Raw genomic sequence first — 19,439 nt, 5'->3', positions numbered from 1 at the left:
CTATTGCAGATTCAGTCTTCCCAGCCTGGTGCAGGTCTACAATTTTGTTTCTGGTGTCCTTTGACAGCTCTTTGGTCTTGGCCATAGTGGAGTTTGGAGTGTGACTGTTTGAGGTTGTGGACAGGTGTCTTTTATACTGATAACAAGTTCAAACAGGTGCCATTAATACAGGTAACGAGTGGAGGACAGAGGAGCCTCTTAAAGAAGAAGTTACAGGTCTGTGAGAGCCAGAAATCTTGCTTGTTTGTAGGTGACCAAATACTTATTTTCCACCATAATTTGCAAATAAATTAATTAAAAATCGTACAATGTGATTTTCTGGATATTTTTTTCTCAATTTGTCTGTCATAGTTGACGTGTACCTATGATGAAAATTACAGGCCTCTCTCATCTTTTTAAGTGGGAGAACTTGCACAATTGGTGGCTGACTAAATACTTTTTTTCCCCACTGTACCACGACTAAGAACTGTTCTTAAGCACGACGCAACGCGTCGTGCCTGGATATAGCCCTTAGCCGTGGTATATTGGCCATATACCACAAACCCCAGAGGTGCCTTATTGCTATTATAAACTAGTTACCAACGTAATTAGAGCAGTAAAAATACATGTTTTGTCATACCCGTGGTATACAGTATGTTCTGATATACCACAGCTGTCAGCCAATCAGCATTCAGGGCTTGAACCACCCAGTTTATAATTGACCTTATTTAGTCAGATAGGGGGTTAAAGTACAATAGATGTGGTGGCAATAGCTATAATGACTGTTTATTTTGCTGAATTATCGTTGGGCAAATTGGTTGCAAATAATTAATTGGAAAAGGTATCAGTCAGTAGTGAAATAATACAGGATAGTTGCCTATTTATGGAGTCTTACAATCATTGAGGTTTTTCTCACTATATTAATAAAGTATTGTCACAGTAATGAAAATGCTGATGCTATAGTCAACGGCTGAATGACCAGATTCATACAATATGTCCCCTCCTTCTCCCTGGATAGGGCCAAAGAAATACAAACAGGAACAGCAATCACACGGCAGGAGACCACTCGCCCATCGAGCGACACAGCCTGATGCTCTCAGACGAGAACTACCACAATGAGCGGCAGAGGAAGAGCCGTAACCGTCTATCCTCCGGCTCACAGCACAGCCGGGACCAGGTCCACTACCCCCTGGTGGAGGAGGACTATCATGACCCCTACCAGGACACGTACAAGCCCCACCGCAACCGAAACGGCTCCCCCGGAGGCTACAGCCATGACTCCAGGCACAGGCTTTGAGATGAAGACCCTTATATCACATAGGCCTCTCTTCCCTTCACATTGAGTATGACAGAGCCACAAGACAGCTTTCTAGTTTAATTGTACTGTAACAACCTTTTTATAAAGCGTTAGTTAGTAACTCGCTTTACCTCTGGCACTGGTTCACGCTGGAAACGTGAACATTGACCAACTGAAAATCAAATCTCGATGCCTCTAAAAATAGGATGAGGAGCAGATTTTCACCATGTTTTTTTTTTTAAGGGAAGGCCCAACTCTGGGCTCATCTTCTTCTTTTCAACATGGCAGAGACTTGACATGGCTGGATGAAAGGGGTGACCATGTGGTCCTCGACTCCCTGCTGTCTCAGTGTTAGCATGGGTAGCTGTCGTGGTAGTCATGGTGACCCATTATCACCTGCCTTGAACCAGTGCCAGACAGCGCCAAGCGTCCCTCGATCAGCAGAGAACCTCTTTGCACGTTTCCAGGAGCCAATAGCAGCAGAGTCAGTGCACTGTATCTTTAATTAATGTCACTAAGTTGTTTGAAATTGTCTTGGATGTTAGTGTTTCCAGTCCTGTAGCCTATAACCTGCTTCTCAGAGCAGGCAAAGTTTCTGTTTTGCAAAATGTTGAGTGATTATTTAGGAGGGTTCTGAATCGGACTGAATTTCCTGGACTTCTATCCCCTTCTTCTTCTCAATGATACTTAGTGCCATTTGTGACATGCCGCATCAGGACAGAAAATCACACTTTTCTAAGTAGAATTTGCTGAGCTGCAAGTTTCATATTGTGTACTCTTTCAGGAAAGGGTACATCCCTTCTTTATATACAGTACCTTAACACTCTAGTGTGAGGACTTTGCCTATCAGTTTAGAATGCTGCATCCAAGAGGAAATAGCCTAATTCAAGTTAGTAGATCTCAAGACTAGGCATCCAATGTAGAGAGGGGCAATATGCCCCTGTGTTCTTAGTTTCAATTGTTCAAATGGGTTTCAGAGGATAGGCTCAGTGAAGATGGTTATACTTCCAATCAGGGGAATATTGATCATTTGATTGGTTTACCACATCCCATTTTCTGTACAAGCAGCCTCTGATAGTGATTTCATTTGCATCATATTTTATTCTCTTCAAAGAAATACCTGCTGTCCATTCAGCAAAGCTTCATTGGTTTAGAATTATCAATGCCATCATGTATTTTTGTCAATATACAGTATGTCATGGAATAATGATCCAGTGCTGTTATGTATGTGTTGCTGCGATTGAAAAACCAGTAGGACACTGTAGTTGAGTAAGTGACTGTTGATTATGGCACTCACATTTCAACAATGAAATTAGTCAACACATTAGAGGAAGAGAAGGCTTCAGTCTGCTGTGAAGTTATATTGTCAGAAAGGTTTGTGATTCTGACATCAAACACTTGGTCAATATTATTTGCTTTCCAACCATCGGCTATTCTATGTTAATGCCCCATTTTAAAGTCTTCCATATACTGGCCGTTAAAAGAAAATTGTTGTCTTTTAAAGAACAATTTTACTTTCCCAAGAATTTGCGTATCATAACACAAATTACTTGTTCACAGCCTTATTGCTTAACCCAGGCCTTGCGTTAAACTTCGTTTTCTTTTCATACTTCCTTTCTTTTTTAACACTGTAGCAATGGAGTGGTTTCTCTCCTAATCATATACATATCCTCAAAATGTAGCATTTTAGTTAAGAGTTTTCAAGGTCTATATGGTTAGCTAATTATAGAAGATAAGTCGTGTAGAGACTGTGAAGGGACAGACTGGGGAGGTGGTGGATAGAAGTTTATGTCAGATAATGTCTCTCTATATACTATGAGTTGTGTGTTGTGCACCAATACCGGTGTGCATCATTATTATATTTTCTTCTTCTTCTTCGAATGCCTTCTTCTATTGCCAAGAAAGCTTGATTTCTGTTTATGCTGTATTCTATATAGGCATGCTGGTAAAGAGAAAAACAAAGAAGACAAACTAATCTAGTGAAAAAATATAATTTACTATGCAAATGTCTACAGTGCTGCATGCTGATGTTTTTCCTTCCTCGGCTACTTAGCGGCTTCATTGCAGTTCAATGATTGTGTTATTGTTATTTTTGTGAAAGATGACATTCAAAAGGGAAATGCATAACTGCATGACTAATACATTTTAATTCATCAAGAAGAAAGAGAAATGTTTTATGGAAAATTGATGTATAATGAGAACCAACTCTAGCTGCATTAAAAATGTACTTATTTTATAAAATAAATTCGGAGCTCTGTTACAATGATGGTCCCGATTACTACTTTCTTTATTGCCTCCCTTCTTAGGACAGATATGTTATCTGAAGATGTAGGCTTTGAGTTGGCCCTTCTTATCAAAAAAGAATGTCCTCTTCACTAAAACAGAACACAAAGCAGTGTACAACCAGTGGATACTCACCGGATGACAGTGAATCATTATTTATTCATTGTGATCTCTTTGCTGTCATTCCTTTGTTGTGCAATTTATGTTTGTTTGTCCCACAGGTTCCCTGCATGGACTGAACTGAAGACACTGTGGCATTTTGTGAATGGAAGCAATTGCCTCACTTCAAATTATGGCCTAAAGTGCCTATTGATGCAGTACTACTGTGGGTAATAATTTTCTCTGATTCTCTCTGGAATCCATCCTCACTGGACGGATTGTGGAGAGATTGCAGCTTGGAGTAGGCGTGCGTCGGTGTTGACGACCGCACTCCAGCGGACCAAGCAAGCCAGCTATCGTTGTATTCTCTAGAAATACAATATATACCGCGTCCTCTAATTATATTTCAACCATAAAGGAAAGGCCTTCGTGCACAGATGAAAATGTTATCAAGAAGCGTTGACATTACAGGTTTATTTTTCACCGTCAAATATTGCAAAGTGCAAGTGTGACACTGACAGCAGCATTGCCTGGCTAGCGCGTTAGTAACATCTTCAGGAATTCGCTAGCTAGCAGCTAAATTAATTGGCCGTAGCTAGTTGCGTCGAAAGGCTCTGCAACAGCCATGGGAATACTTTTCACCAAGCTATGGAGGCTTTTCAATCATCAAGGTAAGTCGGTCCATCTATCGTTAACGTCGAGTGTGTAGTTCAATGGATAGTTAGCTAGCTAGTCCAGCTGTTAGCCAACACTACACAGCCAAGCCTGTTCCACTGGTTACAAAGTTGATAACGTTAGCTAGCTACGTTAGGTTACTTGCTAATGCATCATAGCTTTAGTTTTTACCGGGCCTATATCAGTCTAACGTTATTGCCTGTAAAGCTGCCTTTTCTTTACCCAGTTACTGTAGCTAGCCGTTTTGCTGTAATGTACAGTAATACATACATTAGCTAGGTAGTTGAACGATAGATCATCATGTGTTTTGTATATCATCATTGCTAGCTAGCTATATAGCTATCGTCAACACTGCAATGTTCAGAGGGCCTATGTTGTACTAATTAGCTAACGTTATGTCTTTAGCTATTCTGCTTTTCAAGGCCTAACATTGCTAGCTGACGTTACATTGTCATTGTTTGAAGTAGACCGACTCCGTTTTGGCTTAGTAGGCAGAGAAACAGGCACTACAGTACAATGTATAGTAGAATGTTGCATTTTCCTGAGTTCTTTCCCTGGGAAGTGTACTAGTAACGTTAGGTCCCATAAAATGCAGTAGGCTTGTGGTGGGTGTTCATGTGATCTAGGTGTTGTGCCCATATTTAACTAATTTAATGAGAGGTATATTATCAGTTAGGTTAGTTTAGGATCACCGGAGAGTAAAATGGAACTTGAAGTATCACATTTGAGCATGAGCCCAGCTACATTCGTCCCTTTTCCCCTCACAGATTGTAGGCTAAAGATGTGCTGATGTCCTCTTTTGTGCACTGTGCATGTGTCTGAATTAGCTGAAAATGTAATCAATTCCTCCCCGCTGAATCCTGAGTTAACTCAATCTGTAAACAGATCTGTGCGAACCCCTGTAACATGAGGCCTGAGGGCAGCAGAGTATTTCTATGGAAAGTTCTGTCTACTCTGGACCGTTCGGTTTTATGTTGAAGGCCTATTCTCAGGGGGTCACTGACTGCGGTAAACAATCACGGATATGGGAACTAAAGTGGTTCACTCGCATGCAGTCAGTAGCAAATTAAGACCCTCGATTTTATTGGGAAGTAGCATCAAGCTCATCACCGTGCACTTTCACCGCCCTGGACCACACATATAACTGCCTTAATTTTGCTGGACCTCAGGAAGAGTAGCTGCTGCCTTGCACCTAATGGGGATACATAATAAATACAGCATAGCATCGCGTGACTGCAAATTTATTATTATTTTTGCACTAGTTGGCTCTACCTGCACCAAAACGCCAATTTGTTTTTAGCACTTTTATTTCTATGACTGATCAAAACTCGTTTTCTCACGGCTCTCTCTTGTCCCTCTGCAGCAGACATATTGTGAGCAATATGCTTCGAACATCGAATCGCAATAAAATCAGTATTAAATAGCAATACATATATAATCGCAATAAATATCCTATAGGCACCTATGTATCGTGATAATATCGTATTGTCAGGTACCTGGCAATTCCCAGCCCTAATAAAAACTGTGGATGGAAACGTGGCTACTGCCACATCAGAATGTGTTTACCCAAGGATGAAAATGAAGGAATGACTCATTCTGAATGACGGCGACTCTTGTCTGTTGTCCTAGCCTGGTCCCAGATATGCTTGTGCTTTCTCTAACTCCATTGCTGTCATTGTCAAGCCAAACATTTATGGCATGGCAATTCCATAAGGAGTTTACAATAGAGATACTGTTGTCCCAGCCTGGACGGCTTGCCTCTAACAAAATACAACACCATCTTTTTTTTACCTGTTACTACCAGAGACAGGCATACCTCCAACCCAAACCATGTCCTATCATGCATTGCTTTTTATGCTTTTCAAGGCTGCCGAAAAGGGAAATGATCAGTGTTGTCAACTTTTTACCCAGTTTCTTCAGTCAGGCGAACTATTGTTACAGGCTTACAGCATCCCTCCTATCTGCTCTACATGAGATTATTTTTTGCGTATATAGCCTAAAATTGTACACTGTCTGGTGTCTTTTAAAATATACATGACCCATTTCTGAGCGGCTCCATATTGGTTCAGTTAGAGCGATACTGTAGCTGAATTGTCTTATAAAAACGTAGGCTAGTTTCATTGGACTCTCCTCTCACAATGTCATTATTTTCTAATATAATGACCTTGTCCTCTCACATATAGGTTTATTGTAATTGGCTATGTCCTGTGTCTGAGGAAGGCTTTAATTGGTAGTCGTCTACCAGCAACAGTGTTCCACATGTCATAAAGCCCATGGGGCGAGAGGCGTTCCGTTTGTGCTGCGGTTTCAGTAGTAGGTCAAACAGGAATTCCAAAGACTCTTCTCACTGTGGGGGTTTAAATGGAACAAAGGCAGCTCATTCACAAGGTGAAGGACAAATACAATAGACTAGCACAGAACCAGTTACAATGGTTATTTACAGTAAATAGGGACGGTAGTAGAGTGTGGATGGAACTGTATGCATACATTTTAACTGCTCACACAGCCTAAAGCAACTGAGCGACCTTTGCAACTGAGACAAGATTTTATGCATTTGCTTACACAAGACTAACTGATGGTGATCTCAAACTATGGTGACTCAGCTGTGTGCTCTGTGCAATCTGCATTTTGCATTGGCTGCAAAAAAAAGCTCATAGTAAGGTTTGTATCAGGTTCAAAACAAGTCAGTGTCTACATTACCTAATGGCATAGATAATGCCCCCCCCCCCCCCCCCATGGAATGATGGCTTCCAATGCTACTATTGTGTCATCTCTAGCTAGGAATATACAGTTTTTTCAGAAAGCAAAAATAGGAATTTCACTTTCCTTAAACATTTACCAAAGTGGTCTTCTACTATTTGTTCAGTTGTAATAAAATTAGACTACTCCATTGACTGACAGACTGTGAAGACAGTCCAGAGTAGTTCAAGTAGGTGAAGTGGATTAACATTTACATTTTACATTTTAGTCATTTAGCAGACGCTCTTATCCAGAGCGACTTACAGTTAGTGAACACATTTTTTTTTTTATACTGGCCCCCCGTGGGAAACGAACCCACAACCCTGGCGTTGCAAACGCCATGCTCTATCAACTGAGCTACATCCCTGCCGGCCATTCCCTCCCCTACCCTGGACGACGCTGGGCCAATTGTGCGCCGCCCCATGGGTCTCCCGGTCACGGCCGGCTGCGACAGAGCCTGGATTCGAACCAGGATCTCTAGTGGCACAGTTTGCACTGCGATGCAGTGCCTTAGACCACTGCGCCACTCAGGAGTTTAACCTGGGATAACAGTAACAGAATGACATCATGGGTGAATGGCACAATCTGTACTATACAGAAATGCATAGTTATGGATATGTGATGTATTCATTGTTATGTATCATTAATATGTACACAAAGGTAGAAAAATGCAGTATTTGGGTATTATTCTACAACTTGGCTATTATTCTAATGGGAGAGGTGACATTGCTAAGCTACAGGACTGTTTTGCTAGCACAGACTGGAATATGTTCCGGGATTCTTCAGATAGCATTGAGGAGTACACCACATCAGTCACTGGCTTCATCAATAAGTGCATCGATGACGTCGTCCCCGCAGTGACTGTACGTACATACTCCAACCAGAAGCCATGGATTACAGGTAACATCTGCACTGAGCTAAAGGGTAGAGCTGCCGCTTTCAAGGAGCGGGACTCTAACCCGGACACTTATAAGAAGTCCCGCTATGCCCTCCGACGTACCATCCAAACAGGCAAAGAGTCAATACCGGACTTAGATTGAATCGTACTACACCGGCTCTGACGCTCGTCGGATGTGGCAGGGCTTGAAAACTATTCCAGACTACAAAGGGAAGCACAGCCACGAGCTGCCCAGTGACACAAGCCTACCAGACGAGCTAAATCACTTCTATGCTCGCTTCGAGGCAAGCAACACTGAAGCATGCATGAGAGCACCAGCTGTTCCGGATGACTATGTGATCACGCTCTCCGTAGCCGATGTGAGTAAGACTTTTAAGCAGGTCAACATTCACAAGGCCGCAGGGCCAGATTTGCATACCACCTCAACAGATCCACAGATGATGCAATCTCTATTGCACTCCACACTGCCCTTTCCCACCTAGACAAGAGGAACACTTACGTGAGAATGCTATTCATTGACTACAGCTCAGCGTTCAACACCATAATGCCCTCAAAGCTCATCACTAAGCTAAGGATCCTGGGGCTAAACACCTCCCTCTGCAACTGGATCCTGGACTTCCTGACGGGCCGCCCCCAGGTGGTAAGGGTAGGTAACAACACATCGTTGATCCTCAACACGGGGGCCCCTCAGGGGTGCGTGCTCAGTCCCCTCCTGTACTCCCTGTTCACCCATGACTGCATGGCCAGGCACGATTCCAACACCATCATTAAGTTTGCTGACGACACAACAGTGGTAGGCCTGATCACCGACAATGATGAGACAGCCTATAGGGAGGAGGTCAGAGACCTGGCCGTGTGGTGCCAGGATAACAACCTCTCCCTCAACGTGATCAAGACAAAGGAGATGATTGTGGACTACAGGAAAAAAATAAAGAGGACTAAGCACGCCCCCATTCTCATCGACGGGGCTGTAAAGGAACCGGTTGAGAGCTTCAAGTTCCTTGGTGTCCACATCACCAATTAACTATCATGGTCCAAACACACCAAGACAGTCGTGAAGAGGGCACGACAAATCCTATTACCCCTCAGGAGACTGAAAAGATTTGGCATGGGTCCTCAGATCCTCAAAAAGTTCTACAGCTGCACCATCGAGAGCATCCTGACTGGTTGCATCACCGCCTGGTATGGCAACTGCTCGGCCTCCGACCGCAAGGCACTACAGAGGGTAGTGCGTACGGCCCAGTACATCACTGGGGCCAAGCTTCCTGCCATCCAGGACCTCTATACCAGGCGGTGTCAGAGGAAGGCCCTCAAAATTGTAAAAGACTACAGCCACCCTAGTCATAGACTGTTCTCTCTGCTACCGCACGGCAAGCGGTACCGGAGCGCCAAGTCTAGGTCCAAAAGGCTTCTCAACAGCTTCTACCCCCAAGCCATAAGACTCCTGAACATGGAGTCCCGGACTGTTTGCACTGCCCCCCCACCCCCACCCCATCCCCCTCTTTTACGCTGCTGCTACTCTGTTTTTTATTATTTATGCATAGTCACTTTAACTCTACCCACATGTACATATTACCTCAATTACCTCGACTAGCCGGTGCCCCCGCACATTGACTCTGCACCGGTAACCCCCCCCCCCCCATGTACAGTGAAGGGAAAAAAGTATTTGATCCCCTGCTGATTTTGTACGTTTGCCCACTGACAAAGAAATGATCAGTCTATAATTTTAATGGTAGGTTTATTTGAACAGTGAGAGACAGAATAACAACAAAAAAATCCAGAAAAACGCATGTCAAAAATGTTATAAATGTATTTGCATTTTATAGAGGGAAGTACGTTTTGTGTTGGTTATGATGATAATACAGCATTCCTCCTCCTCCAAACACGGCGAGTTGAGTTGATGCCAAAGAGCTCGATTTTGGTCTCATCTGACCACAACACTTTCACCTAGTTCTCCTCTGAATCATTCAGATGTTCATTGGCAAACTTCAGACGGGCCTGTATATGTGCTTTCTTGAGCAGGGGGACCTTACGGGCGCTGCAGGATTTCAGTCCTTTACGGCGTAGTGTGTTACCAATAGTTTTCTTGGTGACTATGGTCCCAGCTGCCTTGAGATCATTGACAAGATCCTCCCGTGTAGTTCTGGGCTGATTCCTCACCGTTCTCATGATCATTGCAACTCCACAAGGTGAGATCTTGCATGGAACCCCAGGCCGAGGGAGATTGACAGTTATTTTGTGTTTCTTCCATTTGCGAATAATCGCACCAACTGTTGTCACCTTCTCACCAAGCTGCTTGGCGATGGTCTTGTAGCCCATTCCAGCCGTGTGTAGGTCTACAATATTGTCCCTGACATCCTTGGAGAGCTCTTTGGTCTTGGCCATGGTGGAGAGTTTGGAATCTGAGTGATTGATTGCTTCTGTGGACAGGTGTCTTTTTATACAGGTAACAAGCTGAGATTAGGAGCACTCCCTTTAAGTGTGCTCCTAATCTCAGCTCGTTACCTGTATAAAAGACACTTGGGAGCCAGAAATCTTTCTGATTGAGAGGGGGTCAAATACTTATTTCCCTAATTAAAATCCAATCCAACATTTTTTACATGCGTTTTTCTGGATTTTGTTGTTGTTATTCTTTCTCTCACTGTTCAAATAAACCTACCATTAAAATTATAGACTGACCATTTCTTTGTCAGTGGGCAAACGTACAAAATCAGCAGGGGATCAAATACTTTTTTCCCTCATAGCCTCCCTACTGTTATTTTACTGCTGCTCTTTAGTTATTTGCTTTTATTCTTTAAATAAAAAATTAAATAAAAAAAAATACATTGTTGGTTAAGGGCTTGTAAGTAAGCATTTCACTGTAATGTCTACACCTGTTGTATTCGGCGCATATAACATTTGATTTGATTAACAGGAGAGGTAGACGGGGAGAGCGAGAGGAAGGGGTTGTCCAGAGTTATGAGCTGAACATAACAGTTTGCCAGTGGAAGGGAGGACAGTAGCAGGTGACCCAACTGTGGTTTGACTACTATTATCATTTCCCATTTTAGGCTATCCAATTGCAGTCATTCTGTTACAGATTTTTCGGTCATTCTGTTACAAATTTCATTTTAATCACTTAATAAATCATAAACAAAATGATCAGTAAAAACACTAACTGGTAGGTCTACCTTTTACTTGTTACTTCGTGAACTTTCATTATCCTCCTTCCTCATGAGGGAGAGAAATTAGAAAATATCTTAAAGATATCAGAATCACCTTTATTCGCCAAGTATATTTGCACATACTCAGAATATTACTTGGTGATATAATGCTGATAGTGATAGACAACATTCAGAGACAAAATACAGGCAGCAAAGCTTAAACAAAGTTTGCATACATTACATACAGATATGTGTTGTTGTAACAGAATTACAACACACTAGGCAATATTTCTTAACCCTTTACACTAGTAACTAGTAAAAATCGATGCAGTCACATATCGGGATATTGTTTTTGACTATGTATAATTTTGACAATACCGCAATATATTTTTGAGCTAGTTTGCTGTAACTGCAGCAAAACTCCAGTATTTTTCCTTCATAGCTTGTAGATCCATCTTCTTTTTAAATAGGGAGCCCATTTGTTTTCAGCACTTATTTCCATGACCTGATCAAACTCGTTTTGTCATGGTCCTCTTTTGTCCCTCTGCAGCAGACATATTGTGAGCAATATGTTAGGAACATTGAATCGCAATACATATAGAATCGTGAGAATCTCAATACATATTGTATCACCACCTAAGTATTGTGATATTGTATCGCTATTCCCAGCCCTACTTTACACTTGTATACGGGTTGAAAATGGCAGATTTGGACACTGATAAGTGCCTAAATTGGAACGCCGACAGTAGCTGTATAGTAACATGCTATACATGACATCCGAGCTCAGGATCTCCACTTCACAGCACTGTATCGGTTATGACTGACAGCCGTTCTGAACTTGAGCACCGCGCGCAACAAGAAGTTGCTCCCCATCCCGCTAATTGGCAATTTTTGCAAATGTTTTGATGTCTGAATGAGGGAAATGCTGTAAATTAAGAGGACTCTATGTATTTTTTTTTAAAGATGAGTCATGGAGGATTATAATAAATACCGCTTTGATGTCATGCAAGCCAAACACCCATGAGTCCAAGTGTGCACTTCACATCATAAAATGCATGTACTGTAATATACACTGAGCGTACAAAACATTAAGAACACCTTCCTAATATTGAGTTGCACCCCTGAGTTTGTACACTCAGTGTACGGTGTCAACGTTTATGATCACTGTTTTATGTATCCTGGGTTTCCCTGAACAGAATTAGTTTGTTTGTTGGATTGTCAAGACAATTTGCCGTGGACCACGCATCTGAAGGCACTCATGACTCCATTCTGTGCACACCGAAATTACTCTGCTTCTCTGAATTGCCTTGTGAAAGCCTAATACTGTAAGATCGTATTTTATAATTTAGCTAGTCATGTGTGCAATAGATCAAGCTTTCAAATAATGCCCACTTGACCCAGATTGCGATTTAATCAGGCTGTTTTTGATTGTGTAAACAACAGTAATTGTGTGATGGCAGGGATGCACGGCTGAGTTCCAAACAAAGGTGTGTTTGCTCTAGTTCCTTAACGGCACAGCTAGGAGAGCTAGTTGAAGTCTCTTCTTTCAGTCATAAGTGCATTGAAATTACTTAAGAACTGTGCACACTTTGACTTCTCAATTTTTTTGTCTTATGTTTCACCTTCCCCAAATGTCCCAAGGATATTCTTATCATGTTACTGAATTTATCCAGAGTATTTTCAGATCAACAAATGCGGCGAAAAGAACAGTAAATATAAATCGCACATAAAATCAACAGTGTAATGTTTGGGTTCAGTCTTGTCATGTGAACTGTTGTCCTCACCTTTTAATCTAATCATTTTCCCATTATCTCCTAACTGTTCCCTTTTAATTGCTACCACGGTTATGCATAATTTCTGCAAAATTAAATATAAATGTTGATATTAGTTGGTAAGGGTCATAATATTATTGTGTTTCGATGTACAGTACCAGTCAAAAGTTTGGACACACCTACTCATTCCAGGGTTTTTCTTATTTTTTAAATATTTTCTACATTGTAGAATAATAGTGAAGACCTCAAAACTATGAAATAACACATGGAATCATGTAGTAACCAAAAAAGTATTAAACAAATCAAAATATATTTGAGATTCTTCAAAGTAGCAACCCTTTGCCTTGATGACAGCTTTGCACACTCTTGGCATTCTCTCAACCAGCTTCATGAGGTAGTCACCTGGAGTGCATTTCAATTAACAGGTGTGCCTTGTTAAAAGTAAAGTTGTGGAATTTCTTTCCTTAATGCGTTTGAGCCAATCAGTTGTGTTGTGACACGGTAGGGGTGGTATACAGAAGATAGTCCTATTTGGCAGAAGATCAAGTTCATATTATGGCAAGAACAGCTCAAATAAGCGAAGAGAAACGACAGTCCATCATTACTTTAAGACTTGAAGGTCAGTCAATCGGGAAAATTTAAAAAACTTAGAAAATTTCTTCAAGTGCATTTGCAAAAACTATCAAGCGCTATGATGAAACTGGCTTTCATGAAGACCGCCACAGGAAAGGAAGACCCAGTGTTACCTCTGCTGCAGAGGATAAGTTCATTAGAGTTACCAGCCTCAGAAATCGGCAATTAACTGCACCTCAGATTGCACCTCATGGTCGAATTGCTGCAAAGAAACCACTACTAAATGACACCAATAAGAAGAAGAGACTAACTTGGGCCAAGAAACACGGGCAATGGACATTAGACTGGTGTAAATCTGTCCTTTGGTCTGATGAGTCCAAATTTGAGATTTTTGGTTCCAACCGCCGTGTCTTTGTGAGACGCAGAGTAGGTGAACGGATGATCTCTGCATGTGTGGTTCCCACCGTGAAGCATGGAGGAGGAGGTGTGATGGTGTGGGGGTACTTTGCTGGTGACACTGCCTGTGCTTTATTTAGAATTCAAGGCACACTTAACCAGCATGGCTACCACAGCATTCTACAGCGATATGCCATCCCATCTGGTTTGAGATGGTTTGGGATGAGTTGAACCGCAGAGTGAAGGAAAAGCAGCCAACAAGTACTCAGCATATGTGGGACCTGTTGGAAAAGCATTCCAGGTGACTACCTCATGAAGCTGGTTGAGAGAATGCAAAGCTGTCATCAAGGCAAAGGGTGGCTACTTTGAAGAATATAAAATATATAACACTTTTTTGGTTACTGCATGATTCCATATGTGTTATTTCATAGTTTTGATGTCTTCACTATTATTCTACAATGTAGAAAATAGTAAAAATAAAGAAAAACCCTTGAATAAATATGTGTACAGACTTTTGACTTGTGGTATAGTAGATGTTTTCTAAGACCCCTTTTCCATCTGTTTGACCAGAAATCAAAGCCTTTGATTATTCAAATTTTACGATGGAAATGTTTGGGGGGAAGAAAAAAAAAAAAATATATATATATATATATATATACCTTTATTTAAAAAAAAAAAATATATATATATATATATATATATATACACTCTTAGCTTCCATTTGATGCCAAATTTGTTGTGCTCCTATGAACTTCACGTTGGTGCACATGGGTCCTTTTACATGGAAATGACCGGAGGACATAAGGAGATGCTGGTGATAATGACTGAGGAGCAGTGTTGGCAGAGTGTAGGCTACTGTTCCTTATCTGCAGTACTGGATCAGTCAAACTATAAGTGAGTCCCAGTGCCTTAGACTAAACATGGGATATTGTCCTGCAGGAATGCCAAAAAACATGTAGAGACGGAAACTGACTCTCTCCCCTCTTGAGCCTTATGGCCCAGAAACTAACAAGGCTCTAGTTGGTCTTGAGGTTCCCTCTCATTTCTGGTTTTCTTGGGTTGTGAAGACAAAAGATTCACTTCTGTAATTTCTGTCCTGCTCAACCAGCATTTCCTTGTCAGTCACATGATTAGTCTACATAAGTTTGTCAAATGGGCATGAGTAAGGAGATGGGAGTGATGTGAAAAGGAGAGAGTATTGAGTAGGCCTATCTCTAGATCCAATCCAAACACACTATACTCCTGTCTGCAGCTTTCAAAAGGGGAGTGGTTAGGCTATTTGTTCAGCGTTGTTAGTAATAATTTTGCTCAGCCTGGGCTATGCCCATATCTGGCTGGATTTTCTTTGGTAATACTGTACATTTCTCAAATTCCAGTCAAGGTGTTTATTTATTTCACCTTTATTTAGGTGTGGTTACGTATAGGCGACAGTATTTACATGGAGCTGTTTGAGTCCAGATGGCTTTGGCTTTGCTGGATGACCAGGTGGTGGCTCAGTATCCGTCCATCCATTCCCAACAGCTGCTGCTTTCAGCTTGAGCAAGCACAACACTGAGACCACTCACCCTAGTGTAGGCCTATCTGTGCGGGTGCGTTCCCCTCCCCCCTCTTCTCTGGCACTGCTATGTCTCAGAGAGTGAGAGAGCAGTGTGAAAATGTGTAAAACATAGCAGTTTTTCACTGTCAAATCTCGAAGTCTGCTCCAATAAAGAATGGATTGTTTATTGGAGTAGTTCATGGCTGTGCTTTGGAGATCTGAGGTCCTTTGTTTGAACAATATCAACAGTGTTTTAGAAGATAATGAAGAATGGTGCTGCTCCCTATTGGGTGCATAGGTCAGCCACTGGGCATTGAAGTCAGATTTATTTTTTAAGTTTATAGCCTGAGTCTTGTGATTATTTGTACGTGTTTTAAAACGTATTTCTTCTCACTCTTTTTCTTTCAGAGCACAAGGTTATTATTGTGGGCCTGGACAATGCGGGGAAGACCACCATACTTTACCAGTTGTAAGTATTTTGCCTACTGTTAGTAGATACAGATAGGTCTATAGAAGGGGAAAACCGTGGTACAACAACAACAGTAGACACATTTCCTCTCACAACTAGGGGGGATTTCATAATGTTTATTTTTCTGCTAAATGAGAAATAGTGACCTTAGCTTAAATACCTTTTGGCTAACCCACTTATGGAAGAATGTGATACAATAGGGAATAGATTTACAAAATTACCTGTTGACAACCTCATTGTTCTCATGCCTACCAACATTCTCACTGACTTGATTGTTGTTTTGCATTGAGATTGATAACCTCCTTCTGTGCTTGTGTTTGCAGTTCTATGAACGAGGTGGTCCACACATCTCCTACAATAGGCAGCAACGTGGAGGAGATAGTGGTGAACAACACGCACTTCCTGATGTGGGACATCGGAGGACAGGAGTCACTGAGATCCTCCTGGAACACGTACTACACTAACACAGAGGTCAGACCACGTACTGTGGATGGATGGCAGTTGTTTGTTGAACTGTTAGCTTGTGTGTGTCTTGAATTAAATTAGGCAGTCTGGTAACATGTAACAAAAACTGCTCAACAATATTGCTATGTAATTACATTGTTATTACCTAGATATAAGAGCAACTTAATGTAAACTGTTACGACTGTCTTTTTAATGTCCTTTCTTATGTCTCTCCCAATCTTTCTCTCCAGTTTGTGATCGTAGTGGTGGACAGCACAGACAGAGAGAGAATCTCTGTCACCAAAGAGGAGCTCTACAGAATGCTTGCACATGAAGTGAGTTTTGGTGTTCTTGGCCATGTTTTATAGTGCACACTGCACACAATATTTGTGTCAACGTAGAATGAGTTCAATATAACAAAATATTTTTATAACTAAGATAGACCACAGCCTGTTGTTTCCAGTGGGAACAAATTAGTAATAGTGGGCAGAACAAGCAAGGAAGTGGGCAGAGCCAAGCACGAGCTAGCGAGATCCTATTGGCGTGTTCTAGCAAACATTTGCATATTTCCGTTCCGGAACGCCTACTCTGTGAAGTGCGCGTGTGCAATAACTCAATTTGCCTTTGCACTCCTTATAAACACACCATTTTTTTAAAACTTTGGCAAAGGGTAAAGTCTACAAAACTTTGTCCATTCTGTTTGAAAAATATTCTAGTTTTGGGAACAGAAAACTGTATTGAGATCAAATGGTTTATTAATGAGAAAATTTGCAGAATGTCGGCCAAAATCCATCTTGTTCCATCTTCTCCCGCTGCCGGCCACTGGGCTTCCTCTCACTACCATATTTGGTAGTGAATGGAAACGCCAAGCGGATGCTTGACATTTATACGTCCAGTGAAATATCTGTCTCATTGTTCTATCTGTGATATAACCCTCAGCCTAGCAGACATGGCAGCAGCCTATGTTCTATGATGGTCAATGAGCATATGGCCACCTCTCAATTTCTTTCTCCTCATCTTCCTCCCTCCTTGTATTTACTCTTTAATTGAAAATACATTAGTTCTTCTCACTTTCCTTCTCCTCCCTCCCAGTAATCATGCCTTAGAACTCAAACTCAAATCACATTTTACTGGTCGCATATACATATTTAGCAGATGCTATTGCGGGTGTAGCGAAATGCTTGTAACAAAGTTGCTTAGGAGCTGGAGACAGAGCGGCCATGTCTATCGGCGCCATCTTGTCATCCACCCTCCTCTCTCGTCAGGACCTGAAGAAGGCGGGCCTGCTGATTTTTGCTAACAAACAGGATGTGAAGGGCTGTATGTCTGTGGCTGAGATCTCCCAGAGCCTGCAGCTCACCTCAGTCAAAGACCACCAGTGGCACATCCAGGCCTGCTGCGCCCTCACCGGGGAGGGGTAAGAGAATGGAGGCCTTTTTATTTCTTTTAATTTAACCATTATTTATGCTGGTTATTCTCGTTGAGATGAAAGCTCTTTTGCAAGAGACCTGGTCCAACATTCATACAGTAGGGCAGTGTTGCTCATCTTTTTTTAGTGCCAGGGACCGGCAAGCTATGGTCTTTCCTCCTTGGAGGGTCGCTTACATTAAAACTAGCATTTGTCTTATTCCCACTTATATGCTGAAAATGACATTCTCTCTCTCTTGCCATCCTGTCTCCCTACCTCCAGGTTGTGCCAGGGCCTGGAGTGGATGATGTCACGACTGCGGGTCAGATGACCTTTGACCTTGATCAACAACAACAGCGTGCTGTTCCTCTCTTCTCTCCACACCTTCAGTCCTGAGGGATGTGGTGGGTGGTTGACAGGCGACCCTTTTCCTCTCCATGAGACTCTGACTTAACCTGGTCGGCCAGACAACCTTCCTACCAGGATGTTGTTTTTCTGCTGCGTGTTTATTTATTTCTACAGAACACTGATCTGCTCTGACTGAGAACTGTGAACAACCAGAACTTTACCACTCTACCATTTCAGGATCCATTCTGGAAAGAAAAACTAAACAAAAGACTCATATGAAATCCAGTGTATTTAATTTCTGAATCTGCACGCTTGGTTTTCATGCTATAAGAAATAGGGAATACTTGGGACAGCTCAGACTTAAGAGGAGTCGTCTTTAGTTGTGTGTGAGTGAGCCTGCCTGCCCAGAGTGGCCTTGTTGCAGTATTGTCGGACTGCCTGAGATGGTGGTATTGCCCTGTGTGTACAGTCCAGTATTTACATTACATCTGCATCCCAAATGGAATATATATATGGATATAGGGTGTCATTTGGAATGCACATTACATTACCTTGTGCCTGCTGCGTCCGAATCCTCACATGATGGCGGCTGAAGACACTGAATCAAAGAACACAAGAGGGAGAAACCCAACTCTCTCAGCTCATATGAAATACAGTGAATAAAATGTGTGTTTTTAAGTTTTGGGTGATTACATATGTCATAAATGTGTTTTCATTTTACAGGTAATTATTATTCCTCTGTGTATGGTTTCTAAACAGTGGGTTGTCTTCATATAACCTTGTAATTGTTGGTTTTATGTATTGCCATTCTTCAACCAACCTCTGGGGGCAGTATGTTCTGCTGTGGACCATTGGACTCATGTTCAACATTCTTTCAGAGAGTGGCCGCTGACTGACTGACGGACAGGCGGGAGCAGTGAGGGAGTGACACCAGACAGCCCATGTAGAAGTCTGTGGGACAGCCAGAGACAGAATGAGGAGAGAGTAGACCAAAGTCAAGTATCCTTTATTATCCCAAGCTTGGGAAATCACTTGCCTAGTTTCACATAGAAAGGGTGAGCAGTCAGTCAGGCAGGCAGGGTTGAGATGAGCGTCTCCAGCACCCCCATAGTGCTGTTGTACATGGTGAGGTGGACCTAAGTACTGGTCCAGGTTATGTCCTTTCGTAATGGTTCAGATTTCAATATTTCTATAGATATTTGCGTACCGTAGTATGGTTGTACAGGAGCCTAAGTACTTTATTACCCTTTATTTACACACTTTCAGTTTTACAATGAGATTACAGTTTTAGTTGGTATAGCCGGACAGATTTATTTATTTCAGAACTGACATATGTTTGTCAGTCATTAGTCATCAGATGTGAATAAAATGACTAATAG

General features: G+C 41.9%; 2 protein-coding genes across 2 annotated transcripts in view; both read left to right on the top strand.

Annotated features, from left to right (window-relative positions):
* Positions 1-1,276, top strand: part of cacnb4a (calcium channel, voltage-dependent, beta 4a subunit) — a gene marked incomplete at both ends in the record, with an annotated part of 34,417 nt that extends 33,141 nt beyond the window's left edge. Inside the window, one exon of the mRNA XM_084180069.1 lies at positions 1,001-1,276. Coding sequence (XP_084036195.1) covers positions 1,001-1,276 — 276 coding nt within the window. The remainder of the gene's footprint in view (positions 1-1,000) is intronic.
* Positions 1,277-3,726: 2,450 nt separating this feature from the next.
* On the top strand, positions 3,727-18,738 carry arl5a (ADP-ribosylation factor-like 5A). Its single transcript, XM_084180080.1, has 6 exons — positions 3,727-4,329; positions 15,800-15,860; positions 16,184-16,331; positions 16,556-16,639; positions 17,570-17,721; positions 17,995-18,738. Exons 1-6 carry the CDS (start codon positions 4,284-4,286, stop codon positions 18,041-18,043), a joined length of 540 nt encoding a protein of 179 aa, XP_084036206.1. The 5' UTR covers positions 3,727-4,283; the 3' UTR covers positions 18,044-18,738.
* Positions 18,739-19,439: the final 701 nt, after the last annotated feature.

This window comes from Coregonus lavaretus, assembly GCF_964263955.1.
Source record: "Coregonus lavaretus genome assembly, chromosome: 16".
Classification (NCBI taxonomy): domain Eukaryota; kingdom Metazoa; phylum Chordata; class Actinopteri; order Salmoniformes; family Salmonidae; genus Coregonus; species Coregonus lavaretus.
The sequence above is the reverse complement of the archived record's forward strand: the minus strand, read 5'-3'. Positions and strand labels throughout refer to the sequence as shown.